This window comes from Manacus vitellinus, unplaced genomic scaffold (assembly GCF_001715985.3).
Source record: "Manacus vitellinus isolate BGI_N305 unplaced genomic scaffold, ASM171598v3 scaffold_0_pilon, whole genome shotgun sequence".
Taxonomy (NCBI): domain Eukaryota; kingdom Metazoa; phylum Chordata; class Aves; order Passeriformes; family Pipridae; genus Manacus; species Manacus vitellinus.
In genome coordinates, this window is record NW_021938789.1 from 45,448,056 (window position 1) to 45,470,115 (window position 22,060).

Sequence of the window (22,060 nt, forward strand, 5' to 3'; positions counted from 1 at the left end):
CTGAATGTGACCCATGCGGCTCCTGCTGTGCAAGTGCTCCCCATGGTACAGAGGAGATAGGACTGTTATGAGGGGTTGCTTGCTGATATCCTCAGTCTGTGCTGTTTAACTAATTTGGAAAGGCTTCAATGCTTACTTTCAGTGCTGGGGCCTGAGAAGGAGGAAGGGAGAAGACTGTGCCCAGGACGTGTAAAGAAAATGCAACTTGTCTTCTTGTACTCTGGGCTGGAGTGTTGGTTAGGAAAGGAGTTGCTGATATGCAGTCATACCTCAGTGTGCAGAACTCCTTTAGCTAAGTAGCTTGGTTCTGTTTTTTTTAAAGCCTTCCTCCTGTGAACTTTGAAGATGAGGATGACAGTTCCATTTTAGATAAATTGAAGATTTATAATAAAAATGTAAGATTCTTTCCTCCACCACTCCCACTTCCAGAGGTGGGCACAGCCTGGGTAATAGCTGTGTCTCCATAACCATTAACAGTTAATATATACATGAAAAGGCTTTCAGGGAAATAACTGCCTCCGAGTGACACATTTGGCTCCCACAGACATGTTGTATATGGGGAGGAGGCAACTGAGAGTTACAGTTCTTGAGGCATTTATAAAGCAGCTTGTAACACTTTTTTTTCTCTTCTTCCTTGCTTCTCTTAGCTTGCCTAAAATGAACCCATCTGCTGTACCAGAAATAGCTCCCCATACAGCAGCTGCAGGAGAAATTAAAAATGCATCTGAACACACACAGAGAGCATATTAAAATGAAATTCAAAGGCGCAGTTGCAAAAGGGATGGAGTTCCAGTATACCAGGCCCCCCTGTGTGTTCTAAAACAGTGTAGACTCAGTGGAAATGCTTAGAGAAAGTGGCAGATCATTAGTAATGCCTTTGGCATCCATTGCATTTGCATTAATCATAGCAGCCTCATTTGGTTTTAATGTGGATGTGAGTCATTTCATAGACATTCCGCTCTGACTTAGTCATTAATTAAGTTCTGCTGTTACCAATTTTTGCTTTGTCTGCTTAGGCGAAGCTTTACCAGTGAGAGTAGCTAAAGAAGAAGTCATGTAGAAAACATTTTACTGGCACTACTGGTTGTTTATGCCTTTGAAAATATAAGTGCCTATGCGGAAATTAAGATGGGTTTTCAAGGGCCTTACATGTGGTGACTAGCCATTTCTTGAAACTTACAGTGAATTCTTTTGGATCTCTTTGAAAATCCTTGTGAAATGGCCAAGGTTTGAATTTGTTGGCATTTTTATTATTTGTTAGACTAGAATTAAGATTTCTGTACTACAACCCTAATAAGAAATGGTATATTTTTAATTTAAAACTTCCTATGTGCTAGAATGGCTTGAACTTGCACTGAAACAAATAAAGCCTTATCACTGGATATAATTATGAGCCTTGAAATAGTTTTTGATCATAAAGGAAAATAATTTTAGCCTTTTTTATTTTCTTCATAGTTTTCTGTATTTCTTGGAATTATTTTCTTCTTGGAGCTGACTGCTGGTGTTCTAGCATTTGTTTTCAAAGACTGGATAAAGGACCAGCTGTATTTCTTTATAAACAACAACATCAGAGCATACCGAGATGACATTGATTTGCAAAACCTCATAGACTTCACGCAGGAATATGTAAGTTGACCTATGTTTGTTTTTTGTAAAACTTACTTTAAAGAAATATTTTAGCATATAATACTTTTGAATGTATATATGTATGTATATTTGTCTTTACAGAACTTCTACAAACAGTACCTGTGAAAAGTGGTTTATTTGTTGATGTATGACTGAGTAAAACAAGGTGGAGAGTTGGGGTGACTTATGCTGGAAGACTTAGTGTGTCAAATGCATTAAGTTGAAATATTTTATTGTAGGAGATGTCACATCTGTTTAAAAAATTATTCATTTTCTAAGCTTAATTTGGTTCTAAGATGAATGTTGGTGTAGTTTTAGCAGCGTTAGAGTTGCTACACCACATTGTAGAGTGGCAGAGATATTTGGTTGGTCCAAATGAAACTACAATGTTGTTTCTGCTGAAGTAGACTTAGTGGAATTGGGCCATTCGTAGAGTTCTTGTGCCTCTAAACTCTGTGACTCTTGTTCTCTAAGGGACACTGCATCTGCACTTAGGAGGAGGGAGTGGTGAAGCCAGAGATGTACCCACTTGTGAGGGTTAAGCTCTGTAACTTAACAGTGTGTGTAAAGGAAAATTGCACTGAGTTTTGCACACAGGTTATTCTATCAGTACCTTCTTGTGCCAGTACTCGGTTCTGGCCTGTGTTGATGAACTTTCTTTGAATTTGGCCCTGTGTGGCTAAGGTGGTTAAGTGTTGTTTAAATTCATGTTTACTAATTTTTGTACATTCTACAATTAAGATAGTTTCAACATTTGATTTGCCTCTATGTGCCTGGGGGGAAAATGGCAAGTAACAGGATGTGGATCCTTGCACTGGTTTGAATCTTGCCCAGTTGGGAGAAGGTCAGAGGTCACTACATCTGAAAGCAGTGGTCCATTTGTATGCAACCAAAAGCCTACAGTCCAACTTTGCAGTCAGTGTATAAAGCTATCTCTCCTTATTGGATTAGCACTCTTAGCAGATAAGCACAAGTCTGAAGAGCAAGCTACTTTTTCAGCCAGTAAAGATAGTGCTTGAAGACATATTCAGGTATTGCAAAGAGAACTGTGCTACATCTAGAAAGAGAGAATTGCTATTCCAATGCTTTTAAAAATGTGGTTTGTTTGTGGGGTTTTACATTTTAAAACTTTTTTTAAGTTGACACAGATGGGTTCATTGGGCTAGCTTCTTAAATGCTGTAACCATCAGTGCTCCACTGATCTCCAGTCCATTCTTTGCAGTTCAGCAAAGCACACCAGTTCTTTGTGTGTTCAACATGTTTTGCCAGAGACTAAGCCTGCCTTTTGACAAATATACTCTTTAAAGAAGTCAGTAAAGATGTTATTTGTGCAGTGTGTGATGCTCAAGAAACAGTATGTTCATACAGTCTGATGCACAGACAGGCAAAGTTCTCCCAAACTGGCTAAAGTACCAGTGTAGCCCTCAGAGCTGATTAGTTTTGTAGAGAATCCAGGACACAGTTAGACTAGACAGAATGTCACACTCTTGGCTCTACTGTCCCTTGGGCTGAGCTTGTAGGCTTGTGCAATTCTGTGGTGGTGTTTGGGCTTATCAACTCACTCCATGGGTTTCTCTCCAGGGAGCAGCATAGCAGGGTGTGAACATAACTTTAATCACATAATAACTTTAGAACAACTTACAGGTTTGGAATGGTCTTTAAAGAAACAACAACAAAAACAAACAAACAAAACCAACAACAAAAAAAACCCAAATAAAAAACCCCAAACAAACCCAACAACAACAACAACAAAAAACCCAAACAAAACAACCCCCCCAAAAAACCCCCCAAAAAACCAACCAAACAAAAGAAGCCAGTGGGAGCGTCAGATTTTGTTTTGAAAGCTAGAGGGAAACTGGCAGCAGTGATGCGTGTTACTAATGCTGAGATTTTTGTTCTGAAAGTTAAGAAGCTCTCCTTTCTTTGTTCTAGTGGCAGTGCTGTGGGGCTTTTGGAGCTGATGACTGGAACCTTAATATTTACTTCAATTGCACAGATTCCAATGCAAGTCGAGAGCGCTGTGGTGTGCCATTCTCTTGCTGTACTAAAGACCCAGCTGTAAGTGACAGTCAAGAGGGTAGGATGGGTCTGCCATTCCAATTGTAAATCACTCTTCAAGATTTTTATTTTTTTTTTTGGTCTGGAAATCATGCATAATCATTACCTTCTCACCCACCTGTATTCTTTCTGTTCTTGAAGCTCAGCTTACCACTAACTTTTCTGCAGACAGCAAAAATCCTAAGCTAACTTAAGTCTTCATTGTTTGTTTTCTGTTACTTTTCATTAGAATGAGAGAACCATGGGCTTGGCTGAATGTAAATATTAATTTTAGCAAGTATAAAAAGCAGAAGCTCTTAATGAGTTGAAGGATATGAGCTTTCAATTGAAAATCATCAGAACAGCACCTCTTAAGATCAGACACTCTGAAGGAGATATTATTCATTATTTAATGCAGTGTCCTGAGGCTGCAGCCAGTTTGACCCAGTTTGTTCCAGGTACAGTAATGAATGTTGGTCTGTGCCCTGAAGAACTGACATGTTTGCATTAGAATCTGGAGTTGGGTATAGACACCTTTACACGCTCTTTTTCTCCCCTGTAAAATTACTGCCTGCCCTACAGTCACCTGAAATCAGACTTGAGAAGTCAGAAATTGTTTGAGGGAGCAGCTTTTTGGTAAATTTTCATGTCTTTTAAAATAGTTATAGTTCTGGATCAAGCAGAAAATGTTGGAGCCATGTATTGCTAATATGGACATGATCAAGAATGAAGAGTAAAGTGTAGGAAAGCGTTCACTAACAGTGAAAGACTTGGAACAGGGATGGCTGTGTACATAGAGAGTGTTATGCGCCTAACAGTGTATACATTTGACTTTCATATGGCTTGAAAGAAGCTGGCTTTGAGTGTTTGCATTATCTAGCAGTTCAGCTGTGGCTTTTTCTCCACCTGGAATGACTTAGAGTTCCTTGAATGTATGAGTCTAGCACTGACTGAAGTTAGGCAAGTTTCCAACAGGCACCTCAGGTGCTTCCTGCCTTGCTAATGCAATGCAGTCACTGCTCCCAGCATCCAGTCACTGCTGCTGCACTCCTCCTCTCCTGATAAGGCACTGCCACTTGCATAAGCTGGTTCTGGTTCCTCTGCAGTGAATGTGTCTTTGCAGTGTTTGAATCTTTCTCACAAACATAGCTGAAAATGTTTCAATGGGATATTAAAACAAAATGTAGATTAGGCTCAAGCATTACGTTATGCTTTGGATTCCCTCTGCTGTTTGCCTGTCTCCCCACCCATCCACACAGAGGTCATCACAACCCAGTTTTAAAAATATGGTTGTTATAAAACCAAACCAGTGACAGCAGTACAAGGTAATCCTATAAATCCTGTAGTTCTCTCTCTCTTTGTTGTGTATATGGCTATGCACTTTCTTAGAGTGTGATGGAGCAACCAGAAATTTAAAGATTAATCTCATTCATTGTAAGGAAACAACACACTTAATTGCCTTTAAAATAAAGACTAAAAATATTAGAAGTCATGTATATAATGGATATAATTGTAAACAAGCTGTGACTGGTTCAATTGCAGTGATTAAGTGTAGGTTTATTCTGTGGAAAAGCAAAGTTGTCCCTTTTGGAATTAGGATTCAGTGTTGGACTGATGCAAAGAGTTATGTGGATGCTTTATTGAACAGAACTTGCTTTTAGTTTAGCTTGAATCAGGAAGTGGTAAGTTTAAGGTAGACTAAAATAAGTATCTTAAAACAAATTTTGACTCCTGTAGTTCACTTTGCTATAGTTTAGCAGGTTCCTGTACAGACAAGTGTAGTCACGTTTGTTTATTTCAATTGCATTCTTCATACCTTCTTTCCGTTAACAAATTCCAAGGCAGAAGACATTAATGATGAGGCATACAGTACAAGGAAGAAAGCTTAAAATCCCTCTGTCAGAATCTTAGGTACTTTTACAGCCCTGAAGAACTTGGCACTTATATCCCGGCATTGAAAGATACAAGTTGCTCAAATCTTAAAGGTTCATTAAGGGAATCCAGTTTGGGCAACTGACAGAATGCAATCTGTTGTACTTCCTGCAGAGTGAGGAAACACAGGAGCTTTAGTGCCGACAGGAGATATTTTTTTCCATATGTCTGCTTTTTAAAATCCATTTCTCCACTGCCTGCCTTTCTCACTTCCCACAATTTGATTATGTTGTGGTGTTTTGTACACCTAGCTAAGATTGGCTGATTTTCTCACTTTCTTGAGTAGTTCCTTCTTCTGCTCATTGTTATTATATGATAAACCAGTAACTTAATATTTTGCTCCCTTTGTGGATGACACTGAAAGTACTTGCTTCATTTTGTTGCCATGAAATAATTGTATACAAAATAATAATGCATCTTCAGCTGTCAGTGGATAGCACTTGTTCACTAGGGAAAGTCTTCCAGAGCCTATTTTATTACCTGTGCTTTGGGAGCACTAAAGGAAAGGAAGTAGGAAAAAAACCCCCCTCCTTTCCCATTGGTATTGAACTCCTGTAAGAATGAACAGGCAGTAAGAACACGTTCTGTTCTTTTTTCTTTCTGGTTTTTGGAAAGGAACTAGATACTGTATATATTTCTAGGGACATTCCCAGAAAGAACTTGCAATTTCTGCAACAGAACTGCCCCTTGTCACCTCTTCATTCTGCACAGACTGAACCCTGAAAATGTTAACAGTATTCTTGGCATATATTTTTTAGTATAGACAAAACCTTTTCAGCAGAAGGTTCTTCCATTTAAAATAGATGTTCCCTATTCCCTTTGCTTTGACTTCTGAATGCTTGTATCTGGAACATGAAGTTCACCCTGGTGGAGGGCTGGTCTTCCCAACTTGCTGACTAAATCATTAAAAAGTTTTTTGACCATGTGCTTTTGTTTGTTGCAAATAATTAATAGCACTGAGTGGAAGAGGGAGGCTTTGTTTTAAAGCAATATGCTAATCAAAGTTAAGGTGATTGTCTTATTTACATACAGGACCAACTCTGGGGAGCCTGGGAGAGGTGTTTGGGAGACATTTCACTAATTGTCTCTCTCTCTCTCTCTCCCCCCCCTCTAGGAAGATGTTATTAATACTCAGTGTGGCTACGATGCAAGGCAAAAACCAGTAAGCTTTTTTTTTCTTTCTTCTTAATGTGGTATGTTAAGGATCTGAATCCGTGTTGCAAGAGCAGATTATTCTACTGATGGGATAGTTGAATATAATTATCTCTGTTTTCTTCCCTCTTCTCCTTGGCAGGAAGTTGATCAGCAGATTGTTATCTACACTAAAGGCTGTGTCCCTCAGTTTGAGAAATGGTTGCAGGACAACCTTACCATAGTTGCTGGTATATTCATTGGGATAGCATTGCTGCAGGTAAACATCACGCTCCCTGTAATGAGTCACGCAAAGGAATAACAAATAAAGTGAATATATGAGGGGGGAAACTGTATATGAGAACTGGAAATACAGTGTCAGGTGCCCATAGAAATATAATGTGCTGGGTTTAGTGAGGGGAACTAAATGTATGAGGCTTTCTTTGTGTTAAGGAGTATTTAATTTCTATCTATAGGGATGCATTTTTTTCTTTTCAACTCTGTGTAGGTCAAAACAAACACTCTCTTAGATAAAGCTTAGGTAGAGGTTTTTAGTCCCTACAGACTTACTGTTTCTGATGGTGTTTAAATGAGCAGCAGAAAGCCTTTAGAATTGCTTTTGTTGAAGCAAGACTAGAACTGTTCGGTTTCCTGAAAGCCAGCGGCACTATAAAAATACTGGCATTACAGGAGTTTTGCAATATTATTCCTTCTTACAATTTACTGTTAATTTGATTTCTAACTGTCTGTTGCTTGTTTTCATACCTAAGTTCTATATAACCCAAGGAGCTGAACTTTGTGAAGAGTTATCTTATGCTCTAAATGAATAAACTGTCGTCTCTTCCAGATATTTGGGATATGCTTAGCCCAGAATTTGGTTAGTGACATTGAGGCTGTCAGAGCCAGCTGGTAAAACTGCTGAAGTAACCACAACAAGACACTGGACAACCGAAACCCTCTGAAACCTCCAGTGTGTCACTCCGACACCAAGCTGTATGGACATGGGTGACAGGGAAGCCTTCTCTCCAGAGCAGTCTCAAGTCTTAAGTTCCTGATATTGCAGTGAACTTGTGTTTCTTTGGGATGGGGGAGAGAAGAGTGGGCTATTGAAAATCTGCTGCTCACTGACAATTTTTTTTTCTTTTAAACCACCACTTTGAAAGCTGTTGAGCCGTGAATCTCTACTGTATTCTTGATTTTGAGTAACAAGTGGACACTTTTTTAAATTGGTGTATTCAGTGAGACAGAGTTGCATCGTTGTAGTCTGTGGATATGCTGTTTATTCTTCATGTCATGAGCTCTTTGGTAGCTGCCAAATATTCCTGAGATAGTCTGTCTCATCACCACTCCATAAAGGAGCAATCTTCTTGTTTTCACAGCTAAACGTAGCTACAGGCATAAACCCATGAAGCAGGAAGCAACTTTCTATGCATCTATTGTACAGTAAAAGAAATTGTTTTTAAAACAAGGGAAATTTTTTTTTTATGTAAGCTTCCAACCATCTCCCTGTAGTACCTTGAGGTTGGAATCAGCAAGCTCACAGGGAGAATTGCCTAATTTTATCAAGATCTTTCTTCCTTCTCCACCCTTGTATGATGGGAAAGGAGTTTTATATTTGACAAACAAGGGTTGTAGAGCCTTTGGTTGCTGCCATACCTTTGGACATCAGTCTTTTAAGGCAAGGATGGGATATAACTGTATAAATGTATGAAAGCAGTGTGGATGTTGGGTCCAAGTGAAGAATAATATTCAAAGAATGATTTATATATTAACTTAAAAAAAATCAAAACATATGTATCTGATATGGCAAAATCTTCTGTTTCTCTGAAATTTAGTGTAACCTAATGTTTTTAGGGATCTTGCTGATATTAATGCTTTGACATACTCCTGCAAAAATTCCTTTTTTCGTCTGTTCCTAGCTGAGGCTTTGGTCTTTCTTTTTTTCTTTTTCTTTTCACTTGCATGAGCTGTGGAGTAAGCATCTGTGACACTCCAGTGCTTTAAATACGTGCATATGTTTTCATACAGTCTAATCCAATCTTATTTATTGGTAAATGCATGTGATTATGGAAAGATCATATCCCATTCTCTTGGAAGTTGGAGAGAACAGTTTTTGCCAGAGTAAATACATACCTCCAGTGAACAAATCCTTGCTATGGAGATGTCTCCCTTTCTTGCTCTAAAGGCAACAAAAAGCTTTCTTGAAGCAATGGAATAAAAGTTTTAAAAGAGAAGTGTTTATTAGGATCAGCCAAGACAGACTCTTTTGAATTGGACAAAAGAGAGTAGAATTTGGAATAAAGCACAACTAGTGGAAGAAGGCTTACATCAGGTTCCATCCAGCTTAGGCTTTTTGATTTGTCCTTCTTCACTAACAGTAGTGAACTTACAGACCTGACCATGGCTTGGGTAGTTTTATTGCACTTTGTATAAATTTAGCTTGTTTTATGACCTTTCTCACTATCTGCAGAACTAGTCCTGAAAGCTGTAGGTTCTCAGCTCCTGCTTTGGTCAGACAGTGACAAAGGGTGTGCAGCACCTCTTTGTAAGAACTTAACATCTTTCTGAGTTGAGTTTCCTAAAACATGAGGTATGTGGAGTAGAAGAGGTGAATGCATTGCTTTCAAAGCTTTTCTGTTCTGGGGGATGGATAGAAGGCTGATCTGATGACCTGTTAAGGCCCTTTCTGGTCCTGTGACTCTTAAACAAATGAGTATACATACCCTTGCACGTTTTGCCTTTCTGTGCTTTAGCTGGCCATGGTTTTTTCCCCTCTGAAGGCTGGTGATAGGCACACCAGCACTTCACAGATGCCTCAGACAGACCTGTTGTCCTCCTGTCTTTGAGCATTACCTCATCCTCTTCTGGTTAACTCCCACTGACTGGCTCTGAATCAGGCAGCCTCCATATCCCTTGCTATCTGCTGTTAAAGGCCAGCCATGACTCAGAGTATTTTTTTAAAGCCTTTGAAAGCAATTATAATTCACTGTCCTTAATAAAATTGGTTCCACCTCACCACAGTGTTATGTTTTTCTTAGCCACTCCTCAACTTGAGGAGTTACTAATGTTTGTTTTGCCCCAAAAGGGACACACCATTTTGCCTGATAGCGGCAGGACAGGTATTGCTGCACTGAAACAAAATGATGCAGGGAGGAATCAGGGAAGCAGGAAGTAACCCTTCCACCAAAGAGCCTTGATTGTGACCCAGGGCTTTGGTTTGGAGGAAAAAAAAGCCTAATTACAGAAACATTCCTTGTTGCCACTGATCTTGAATACTGCTGTTGCTGCTCTGGGCTTCTGAAGACAGCTTCGTTCTTCTACTTGAATTTCTGCAGTTGTACTGTATTGGCCTTTTGTCTTGTCACGCTGTTCTCTCAGTTCCAGTCTGCTGAATGTGCTGTTGGCAGTGTCAAACTGATAGGAGGGTAGATGCTCTGAGGTGAGCAAATCTTGTTCTCACTACTTGCATGTGTACACACAGATGTGCAACACTTCTGCTGAATCCCGGAATGACTGACTGTTCTTACAAAAACCACTAAATAACTTATTTTTCTAGAGCTTGTCTTTATTGCTGCAAATGTTGATCTTCCTCCCTTCCCCACTCCCAAGAGATACTTATTTTCCTTGTGTTCACAGTTGTTTGATGTATGTGTACTGAATGTTCAGGATTAGCCGTCTATATTGCATATTTAAATCCCACATTTTCTTGTCTAAAGATCAGGTAAGACGTCCTAATAATGCCCCATCAGCAGCTGGGCTACTCAGCAGCTTAAGTGTCCAGTTTGCATAGCTTGTGGGGAGGCCTTGGAAATCAATGTATTATTGTTAGAGCCTGCTGAATACAAGCAAGCTTTCTTCCAGAAAACTGAAAAGTTCAGGTGAGCTGCAACTAAAGCACAACTGCTGCTACATGGGCTCAGTGTCTAAAGCAATAAGATACAGTAGGCGTGAGGACTCCTTGGCAATTTCTAGCCTGCCTGGTGTGGTGGTGGGGTGGATGTGAGGTCAGAGGTCAGTGTAATTATCTTTAATGTGCAGTAGTTGTTCAGAGAATTGTTGTCAGGCTTATGGCCCTTTAGACTGTGAAACAGCTCTGTTTGCTGTGTGATTCCTGTGGGATGGTGGCATTGCTAGTGAGGAGCCTGGTAGCTTCAGCAGCAGCACTGGCTTTAAAGTCATTTCCATATACCCCACTGAGCCCTGCCAAAGGGCATCACAGTCCTTGCTCCTCTGCTTTCTAAATACTCTGTGTTCACAGGCCTTTCTGTTGTTTGATTTTTTTCCTTTTTTGTTAATTAATAGCCTAATTGTCAAATGTTTGATTCATCTCTGTGTGACTCTTTTGGTAGCAGTAGAATCTCTTTGTTTCAAAATCCATAATTTTGATTGTGCCCCTTAGAGTTTGAAGCTGTGGGGATGCTTGCTCAAGTGTGCTCTGTCCTGAAAGCCTTCTTCTCTCCCCTTTGAGAGAGATGCTTATTGTAGTTCTGGTGTGTAAATAGTGTTTGAAATGTAAATAGTAGCATGCAGATTAAATGATTCTTGCACATGACTGCTTTTCACCCTGAAAGTGTTTATTGTGGATAGGAAAGGTGTCCACCGTGAGAGTTTGCTGGTGAGTCCTGTGTGGTGGTCCAGGCTGTCCCTCACACCGGGGGTGTGGCCTGAGCACCTCAGCTGCCTGCACTTGCGTGTCTGCCCAGCGGGCAGGTGGGTGGCAGCACCTCAGAAAGGTGGAGCCCTGGCCACCCTTTCGGGCTCTGGGCAATGGCAGGACCTCCTTTGCCTTTTCCCTTTGCTGCTTGGCATTAGAACAGCATTAGACTGTAAAGTGGAGGGTTGGTGTCAGCACCTCCAGTTATGGGAGGTTGCCATCCCTTTGTGGCGGGACTAAACATGGTGCTATAAGAACTGTCCTGGACGTCAATCTGTGTTTTTACTACTTTAGAGTTGCCCTTGGTAAAATTGGTTCTGATTAATATGGTTGGTAACAAGAGAAACTATTGTGTGAGTTTTTGATTCCGTTTCCTTTCTTGCTGTGTGTGCCTTTTGGTGCATTGAAATGGCAGTTCTGCAAATACCTAGGAAGGAAATTAGACTTTAAGAGGTGTCAAGTACTCCTGAAGATTCAAGTTCCTCCCTCCAATTTTTGTTTTCTTTCTGAATCTTTTTCAGATACCTATAATAGGTGATGAAACTGTCTAAAGCAAACAAAACAATACTACCCTGATCCATTAGCTACCAAATTTTGCCACTTGAAGAAATAAAAAAATCAGTCTCCCTTAACATGCAGGATACAAAGAAGTGTTTGTGACTACTAGCGTGCACCAGGCAGCACTGCTAGCTGTCTTTTGTGTTTTGGCAATATAAGTGTGTTAATAAAAAGCTCTATGCCTACATGTGTTCATGTTCATGCTGTGTACATAGTAGAGATGGACCTGAATACCACCTTGAGCTCTGGGGAGATTGGGATTTGGGTTTTGTGACTCAGACCCATTTCTGATACGTATGTTCCAGTTTAGTTCCGGCTGAATCTCTTTTTCTGGTTCATCCTAAGGTGTACAGCAAGGTGTTGATATTTACCCTTTGTGTATCATTCCTTTTTATATGAATGTACTCTCTTGTGTTCCTTTTTTTATCAGTTGTAAAATTGATTGTAAAAGCCAACTACACTTACCGATTGAAAGTATTGCTATAACAGAACTGCATGCCCAGTAGAGTTTGACTTGAGCTTTAGTTTTCTGATTTTGGATTGGTTCCCTTCAGTCTAGGAGAAAAGCATAGATCAGGTGCATAATGTATTACTTGTCATCTTTAGCATTAGACTGTGGTATTGTATCACATGCTGATCTCAATGGATGTAACTGGAGTCTACTTAGGAAGTTAATGCAACTTCCTGGTAATTCATTTTAAGCTATTGAAAGTGGTCTTGGTCATGCTACTTGTGTTCTTGGGTTTTTGTTTTTTAATAGAGGCATTTTTTAGGAATGTTTTAATACACTTATGATGGACAATACAATAGTTTTAATAGTCGTGCAGTATTCTGTATTTACTTGAAGTAAATCATTTTATATGCAATTTGTTAGATAATTACAATTTTATAAATAAAACTGTGTGAAATATGGTGTTGTGAATGTGTACTCTTGATGTAGCACTTAATACAATACATTCATGCAAAATCCCTCCAGGAAAAGACCCCCTACCTCCGTCCTCCAAAGTAACAGTGGAAATAAATCCCCAAGTCTCTCATCTACGGTGTAGAATACTGTATTCTAATTAAGTCACAAAACACATTATCACACCACAAGTGGCTGCTCTTTAAATTAATGATAAGCTAATACGTGAAGAGCATGTCCTCACTTGAAGAGATCCCGTATCTGCTGTCAGCTCTTGTTAAAGTCTCTGGCTAATGAACATGCCCTGCTTCTTTCCAACAGGTCGTTGGTGTTCCTCAAGCTGCAGTGACTGCTCTCTCCCCAGAATCATTTTGGTGACCCTGAAGTGTTCATAAGTTGCTGCTTTGCAGGAAACAGCACAGAGTGGATTTGTCACAAACTTTTGAAAGGGAGGTGGGAATTTTATTTGTCTACATGCAACATGTCCTTAAACAGAAGTAGTGAGAGCTGGCTTATTTTTTTTTGTGCAGGTAAAAATGGGTAATGATATCTTATGCTTCTTTGGACAAAGAAGGAAGCAGCCCTTTTTTTTTTTTTTAAAGTATTTCAAAAACTAGGTTTTGTACACAGAATACCACCATGACCAATTTGAAAGCAGGTCTCTACATCCAGATTGAAGTGGGTGCTCTGGATCCAAGGATCTGTATTGTTGGGATTTGTGTCTTACCCAAAGTGAAAATTCTCCTTGTAATAAGGACATTGTGAAATGTAAAAACATACAGATGTTTTTTTATCTTCCTGGCTGGTGTGATGCTAGGTCTTGGAAACTTCTTAGAGATGCAGACAGGTGTAATACACAAGGCAGGCACTGCCTGCCCTGTGTCGTGTGGCCACAGAGATACTTTAGCTTGGTATACGGTGGTAGTAAGACAGAAGAAAAGGCCCCATGTCCAGCATTGCCATCCTAAAAACAGTCTGAGCAGCAGATGTCAAGCTTTGCTGAGATGTAATCTATCTAGTAAACATCTAATTGGAATTATTGTCAGCAGTTTCACTTAACTTGCCTCCAGTCAAGTGAGTAGCAAAATACATGCGATAGTAACATCCTTAAATCCCATTTCTAGTTTTGAAGGTGCTCAGAGGATAAATGATTTACCAGCTACATAGAAATGACCTGCAGGCTGCAGCATGCCTCAGGACAGTGCAGTGTTTGTGTGGCCAGATACAGTCTCCTCAATTACCTTCTTCTACTGTGACATATACCCATCTTCGTCCTTATGCAGCCTTTCCTTCTTAGACTTAGCACAGATTTTTATCTAGGAATGTAAGTCATTTGATGTTCCATCCAGGGAAACCATCTGAAAGTAGGGTGTCACCATTGGCCTGTGCTTATGCTTGCTATGACAGTGGTATCCTTGCTTTGATGATCAGAATATGGCTAATGCTTAACCACAGCTACCATTAGACAATCAGGCAAATGGGAATTTTGTCAGTGTCACAACTTTGTCCGCTACAGCTCGTATGAGCACTTGCAGTTTATGCCAATGTCAAAAGAATGGTCTCTTTCTAGAACCAGGTAGGTCATTGATAACTGGCCTTTCAAATATATTTTGGGATCTGTTTAAATCAGTTTCTGTGCCTGACAAAACTTGGGCTTGTGAGGGCCTATGACCTGTGACTGTAAACATGCTGGTTATGTTCAGCAGCAGTGCAGAGGTTCTGTGTTGTTTGAAGCCTGATGTCACAGGGTCCTGCACTCTGTTCACAGCTCTGCACTCTGTCAGTGGCTTTACTGCACTATTGCTAGCAAATGCCTTTTTGAATATGTGGGTTTGTTTTTTTCTGTTGTTGTTGTACAGCTTGGTATTAGAGGCTTTTTCTGGATGTTTCTGGCACTGGATTAAATGATTAAATGGATGTGGAATCTCTGCAGTGTGTGTGCTACTCCTGTAGCATCTGCTGCGTTTTTTCAATTACCTGGCACAGGGATCTCATGGGTGCTTGAACTTTGGGTTTGCTGCCTCTGATGATAAAAAAGGAGCCTGAAACTTCCAAGGCTGGCACTTCAGCTCTGGAAATGCTGAATTCACTTTAAAATGTTATAGATCTTATGACCTTCGTGCATGGTGGGCTTGATCAAGCTAGGTAATGGTATCGCATAGTCCAAAATAACATCTGTTGGCTTGCTGGAAACTCGCAACTGCTCGTTGTTTTGCCAAAGTGGTGTCTGCTGATTTGCTCACAGGCATGTTACAACCCTACAAAGGAGCAGCTGTGAGATACGATGCTCAGACTGGCAGTTTCCATCTCCCTTACCTAGGAAAGGAGAAAAACGAAGTGTTTTGCATCCTCCATTTCTCACTCGATGGGCTTCTGTTGAGAAACTGCTGCAAGATATGCCCTTAAAATTCCATCTACAAAAAAACCCCCTAGTAAACAGAAAGCAATCCCAAGCAAGCCCAAGAGCGCTTGTACGCACATGGCTTTATAGGATAAGGATTGTATCACGCACTGCTGCTCAAATGCATGATTGTTACACCACACAGTGCCTCTGTGTGAGCACACACAGCAAAAGTGGTTGGAATAGTTTCTTTTGTATCCGCTCAGCTGCAAGGCAGTGAATGCGTCGGGCCAGAGCCAGGAACAAAACCAACTCCTTGCCAGTGCACGGTAGTGCAGTCGCAGCTTCTGCGTGAGATTACAAAAGAGGATAAACCACAGAGTAAAGTGAGAGCACTGAAATTTTTATTTGTTACCTCTAGGTACCACGAGTTTGACATTAATAGGCAAGACCAGTGAATGAGCAGCAGTACATTGCATTCAAACCTGAATCTCCAAAGCACCAAAATTTGAGCTAGATTTACTTCTTAATCCTATAGTCAGCACACTAGTCTGGACTTGCTGCATCTCGTATTGTCCCTAATTTAGTAGTACATTGTTATGCAGTTAAGGGGCATGAGGAAAGAGTCAGTTGTGTAGTACCACTTCTACATCATCATAGGACTACAACATGCACATTCTACTGTGTGGCCCAAGCAACAAGAATACAAGTAGAACAGTTACGGGTGGAGACAGGTTCATGTTAACACCACCTATGAATTTGTAGAAACCTTTTTGGACGGGTACCTACAGCAGTTCATCAATTTGTGTGGGAACGTTACACGCATGCACGAGTGATACAGTGGAAAACATAGCAGGAGTGGCAGCAGGACGGAGGACAAAGGAGGAATCTGTGATGGGATGCACTGGAAACAAGACCTTCCTCAGCTTTCTACAGCAAGTCTCTGCTCTGTTAGCGAGGCCTGCTGGGCAACAGTTTTGTTCTCATGGCTGCGGAGTTTTGATATGACTTCTAGAAACGCCATGCTCTGCACTTCCTTTTGAAGAGGCTCTGGAAAAGGAAATATTAAACAGTGCTTTGTATGAGACGGAAAGAAGAACAGAAAACTGTGAGCAACTTTTCTACTGAACCCTGTACACACATAAGCACACAGCTCTGTGTGTACACATAATCTGGTTATTTACTTTTTTGAATTGCTTTTGAGGGATGAGAAAACTCTTCAGGGCCTGGGGCATGCACAAACTCCATGGATTTCAGGTAATTATCAGTGATGAAACTGCTGAACAGCAGTTCATAACATCCACCTGCACTGCCTTCTAAAACAGAGGCTTTGGAAGTATTTTTACTGAAAACATTTTTTCACTTTATTCCTTATACCAGCCTGACCAAGTGAGGTCTCAGCCTTGACAGGCTCACTGCATTGTTTGTGTGTACCAGCTCTTACCGGTTGTGTGGGGATTGATGTCTTTAATGGATGTGTCATGACCTGGTCACTGTTTGCTGTCCATTCACAGCTCAGCTCTGAAGTTAATGCAAACACAATGCATGGAGCGTTGCTCAGTGCAGTGCATATGGATACACTGCTCATGTTTTACTCAAAACTAAGAGACACTCTGATAAGTCTGATCCTGGATTGCATGGTACTTTAATAAGGAGAGGTTGTGACCAACTCATAAAATCAAAGCCCCATACTCTAAAAATCTCACAATTTTGATCCAAAGCAGTTGGTTTTGTTTCATGCTCTGTTCAGGCAACTCCAGTGAAATCCCACTCAGCAACAAATGCCTACATGTATTTTTGCTTTCCACATGCTGCTGTGGTCCTGATCTCTGAATTTCCTAGGAGAAAACCGAACCAAACCTGCTTCAGATAGCTACGCTGTAGCTGTGCTATTTACTTCTTTTTTTCTTTTTACATAGCAGACTTTGCATTTGTTACCATCCCTACCTTCTTTCTTGTTCACATATTTTTAGTTTTCACACAGTTAAACCCCCACCATGTCAGAGCTGGGAACTCTCATGCTGCTGCGCACCTGGGAACCTGTATGTGATGTCATCAGAGTGATGTCAGTGAAGCTGTTGGGGTGATTATGCCATGTAAGCACTTTCTTCTTTCTCCTGAGATATCAACATGTTTATGCAGGCATTTTACTGTGCTTTACAGCAGCTGATAACATCCAGGTTCCCAGAGACTCTCGCACACAGAAGTGACTGTGCTAGCTACAAATGCTCTGCTTTTGATGATTCTTCCGTTTTCCATTATCCTCATTTTTCTTTCTCTAACCATTCACTCAGTTGCAAGAGAAACTTCCAGATGGCAAGAATCACATATAAATTGATATCTATTTACTGCTTAACACTGAATGAAGTTCAACAAAGGCAAAAGCAGGGTCCTGCACCTGGGGAAGAATTACCCCCTGCCCCATGCTGGCAGCTGACCTGCTGGAAAGCAGCTCTGTGGAGAATGACCTGTGGGTCATGGGTAACAAGCTGTCCATGAGCCAGCTGTGTGCCCTGGTGGGCAAGAAGGCCAATGGTATCCTGGGATGCATTAGGAAGAGCATTTACAGCAGGTCAAGGGATGTGATGCTGCCCCTCTACTCAGCCCTGGTGAGGCCACATCTGGAATGCTGTGTCCAGTTCTGGGCTCCTCAGTACAAGGGGGGCAAGGAGTTCCTGGTGCAGGTCCAAGAGAGGGCAACAAAGATGCTTAAGGGATGGGAGTGTCTCTCTTATGAGAAAAGGCTGAGGGAGCTGGGAAGAGGCGACTGAGAGAGGACCTCTTGAATATATATATAATTATCTGAAGAGACAGTGGCAAGAGGATGGAGCCAGGCACTTCCTGATGGTGCCAAGCAATAGGACAAGAGGCAATGGGCAGAAACTGATGCACAGGAAGTTCCACCTGAATATGGGAAGAACTTCTTTACTGTGTGGGTGACTGAGCACTGGAACAGGTTGCCCAGAGAGGTTGTGGAGTCTCCCTCACTGGAGATATTCAAGAACAGTCTGGATGCAATGCTGTGCCATGTGCTCTAGGGTGACCCTGCTTGAGCAGGAAGGTTGGACCAGATGACCCACTGTGGTCCCTTCCAACCTGACCCATTCTGTGATCCTGTGAATACAGTTGTTGGCAATATCAAGTTAAATGTGATGCCAGATATCCTGTAACAAAGCACAGTAACAACAGCAGTCACTGGAGAATTAAACTTACCAATAATTAAACCAGTGGAACTGCTTATAGTCTTTATGAAACTATACTGGGGTCTATTACTTTAAAATGATTACCCAGGTCTGTTTACAGTAGAATACAGAACACGTAAATGCTCACTGCGTGGAGACAGTGATGAAAACAGTTTAGAGTCAACAGAACTGGGAAAGAGGTGTACTTTAGTATTTTCCCATATAAAGGACATTTGGCTCTTTGATCCTCCCCTCCTTGGTTAAAATAGTAAAAAAAAAAAAAAAAGTTAAAAGTTAATTTGCTCAGTTGCTACTCTTGTGTTCTCACTGATTTTACAGAGGTCTGTTCGTCAGGAAGCAGGGCAGAACACTGGGTCAGTCAAGTGCTAGGCCTAAACTTCACAGCTGCATAATTCAGTAATGTGCTGTCTGTTCGCTGGGAGCAGGGTAAGGAGCCTCATGTCTAGGCAGAGCTTACAGTGTGTTTACACCTTTCTGTACTTAATCCAGTTGTCATCTTAGTTGTCTGTAAATGCCTGAAACCTTTATGGAATGAAATTAGTTCTCCTTCCACAGACTAAATACTTCTTAAAAAACCAAATTAAAGAAATGTAGCAACTTCTTGAAACCTCAGCTGGGAATCAAATTTTCCCCTCAATGACACCTTGCTCTTTTTTGTTTTGTGGTTTGTTTTGTTTGCCCACACACAGGTGGGAAGTTGCAGTATCAAACCACAGCCTGCTACACCACCCTGAAAACAGCCTGACCTTTAGCAGAGGGTGAGCTCAGAGAGATGAGAGTTTGCAGCGTCCAGCACTGACATGTGTTAATGCATGTCCTGCTCATCTTTCAAAGCAACCTAAACAGTTGTGGCTGGTGGGCTGAGCACATGAGGGCTGCTGAGGGAAGGACTCTTCCTAGTGAGGTAAGTGTAAGGATCCTTCCTAAACCACCATCAGTTATAGGGAACTTGCAGCTTAAGATGAAAATAAAGTTCTTGTTAGCCTTCATATTTGCAAAGACAACCTGATACTGTAATTTCTTTCCTGTCAAAGTTTGAGCTAGCTGCACCCTGCAGAAACCAGTCTGATTTCTGCAGTTAATATCCCAAACTGATTTAACAGCCCCTTCCCCTTCCTTGACACTATAAACGCTATCAAGAAAGTGTCATAGTAAATTGAACCTTTCTGTGTACATCCATTGCGAACAGAAAACCAGTCTCAGTGTGTTTGCATTTGCTCTATGTTCAGGCTGTAGGAGGGAACTAAGTTTACATCCATAAATCTCAGGAAACAGCCTCTCCTGAATACTCACCAGATCCTATAAGAGCACAGATCAGCACCATGGAATTGTATTTTATTTCTGGAGCACTCCTGTCGTCTGAGAGCAGTCTGTGTAGAATCTGAACAAGCTGAGCATTTTCAAGATCCTTTTCAGCAGTGACTGAAATAAAGTGAAAATTTTTAAGTCTGTAAGTGCCACTTGCTTTGATGCTTCCATGTGTAGCTATTTACTGAAACATGGATCTCTCACTGGAGTGAAAGGGGTGCTGTGGTACATAACTCACTGGTATGAAACTGAAGCACATAATTGATGGTATGATGACAGGAATCACAGCTCTTGCTATAGAAATGTGAAGTTGCCTAACTGCTTGAAAGGACAGCCACGGAGTTTAATGACAAAATCCAGTCTTAAATGTGCAGTGAGCTGATGGAAAAGCCACCAGGCTTTCTAGCTATTTAGGCCAACACTTGCAATATTTCAATTTTCAAGACTTCCATTGCCTGAATTTGCTTTTGGAAATTCTGTCTGAGTAAATACAGATTGTGAAGTTCTTGATTCCATGGTAGAGGGAGCTCAGAGTCCATTATAAAGGCTGTGAAAAACTTTTCAAGATCACAGTGTGAGTTACTACCTCTGTAGCTTTCTAAGAAACATTAGGTATTGAACTGGGGCTTAGCCTTTAAGGGCCTGAAGACAAGAGAGTTAGACGATTCATGTGACTAGGAACATCTTTCCTTTTATTTAAAACAATTCCCTGATGTATTGGCAGTGATTTGGAAGTTGAACAGAGCATTCCTGTAGTACGCACTTGATGACAAGAGATGAAATCAAGAGCAAAAATAAGTAATGCTATTTGTTTAGTTCCTTATCTTAGTTAATAAGCAAGGATAAACAGAACCTCAGTTGGCCATTTACCTTTCTGTTTGGAAATCTGAGGTACTACAAATGCAAGTCAAGCCGTGTAATCATCTCTGCCTTCATATGGCAACTCTTACACCTATTTCTGTGGAACTTAATGAAGACATTTTGGGGGCATTATCCATCTGTGTGTGTTCTGTAGCCCTTACTAATTAGGTAAGTGAAAGCTTTATTTTCATTCTGCCAGTTGGTTAGAGCATGGTCCTAATAACGCCAAGGTTGTGGGTGCAATCTTTGTATGGGCCATTCACTGAAGAGTTGAACTCAATCCTTGTGGGTCCCTTCCAACTCAGAACATTCTGTGATTCTGTGAGCATTCCAGTGTAGGAACAGGGTCAGGTCATATAGTCTCCACTGTAAAGTACATTCGCCTTCTTTTGGGTTTTGCCCAAAATCTGAAAGTTAAATTGAAGGGCCCTTCTAAATCATGTCAACATCTACCAGAAGGATGGAGCAGATACTGTAGAACCAGCAGTCTCCAGTTTTCTGCACAACATGACAGCCTGCAAGTGTCTTCATGAACCGTCACGTATTGCTGTGCTACCCAAAGGCAGGTGGAAGGAGGAGGCTGTTCTGCACTGCCAAAGAAACTCACACAACTCTCCCTCTATGGCTCCTCTTGGGCACAGACTGGAAAGGCAACAGGTGAACTGCTGGGATACTCACCTAACTCTAATGCCGCTATTAATGCCAGTGCAACGAGGGCTTCGTTCTGCATTATTACGTGTTCGCTGGTCGCCATGGTTACTAAATGCTTGATGCCACCACTCTGAACAATGGTCCTAATTACATCCTAAAATAAATAACACAAAGATAAAAAAAATCTGTATTGCATACAAACTGCATTAAATAAGGAAACTGTCATGAAGGCTATGTTATCTTCAGGTAAGGATCCGCTCACTGGCTTTATGCACATAGAATCACTTTATACATAAATGTACACACACACAGGCCTACAAGTTATCTGTTACTACTTTGCAACTGTAAGATACAATGTGTTAAACCAAGCCAGGTAACCCCATGACTAAGTTAAGACACACATAACTAACTCTTTTCCAGGTCATATCGTGTAACTCAGGTTCCCACGATGTGCCATCAATCACCAAACAGTGAGGTGTTCAAAGTACCCAGTGAGCCACATATTTGGGATAAGGAAACACAAGAACATTTTCAGAGTTTCTTCAAAATGTTCAGAGAGGTGAGATCACAACTATTACACCTTACTATGTAACAGAAATGGTGTACTTTAAAAAATATATTTAGACATAGGCAGGAAAATGAGCAGCAGTGTCTTAAATATTGTGGAATTTTCCTTCAAATACAAAGGAAAGGAAAAGGTAGGTATGGGATACCAATGTGTTGGTTTCTGTTCTAATGCCAACCATTAAAATGAATTGTTGGCCAATACTGGAGCCCAGTACATAAGAAATTAAAACGTTGACTGGGTTACATATCCCCTAAATCAGTTCAAAAATACACAGCTGAGATTCTGT

General features: G+C 40.9%; 2 protein-coding genes across 7 annotated transcripts in view; one reads left to right on the forward strand and one right to left on the reverse strand.

Annotated features, from left to right (window-relative positions):
• The window catches only part of TSPAN5 (tetraspanin 5), a 69,236-nt gene extending 56,388 nt beyond the window's left edge, over positions 1-12,848 (forward strand). Inside the window, exons 5-9 of the mRNA XM_018073423.1 lie at positions 1,456-1,626; positions 3,559-3,684; positions 6,710-6,757; positions 6,890-7,006; positions 7,574-12,848. Of these exons, the coding sequence (XP_017928912.1) occupies positions 1,456-1,626; positions 3,559-3,684; positions 6,710-6,757; positions 6,890-7,006; positions 7,574-7,639 (528 nt within the window). The 3' untranslated portion in view covers positions 7,640-12,848. The remainder of the gene's footprint in view (positions 1-1,455; positions 1,627-3,558; positions 3,685-6,709; positions 6,758-6,889; positions 7,007-7,573) is intronic.
• Positions 12,849-15,565: 2,717 nt separating this feature from the next.
• Positions 15,566-22,060, reverse strand: part of RAP1GDS1 (Rap1 GTPase-GDP dissociation stimulator 1) — a 57,564-nt gene continuing 51,069 nt past the window's right edge. For all 6 annotated transcript variants that reach the window (XM_018072858.1, XM_018072817.1, XM_018072826.1 and 3 more), the window contains 3 exons: positions 21,234-21,360; positions 19,680-19,808; positions 15,566-16,233 (listed from right to left, as the gene is read on the reverse strand). In XM_018072858.1, coding sequence (XP_017928347.1) covers positions 16,106-16,233; positions 19,680-19,808; positions 21,234-21,360 — 384 coding nt within the window. In that variant the 3' untranslated portion in view covers positions 15,566-16,105. The remainder of the gene's footprint in view (positions 16,234-19,679; positions 19,809-21,233; positions 21,361-22,060) is intronic.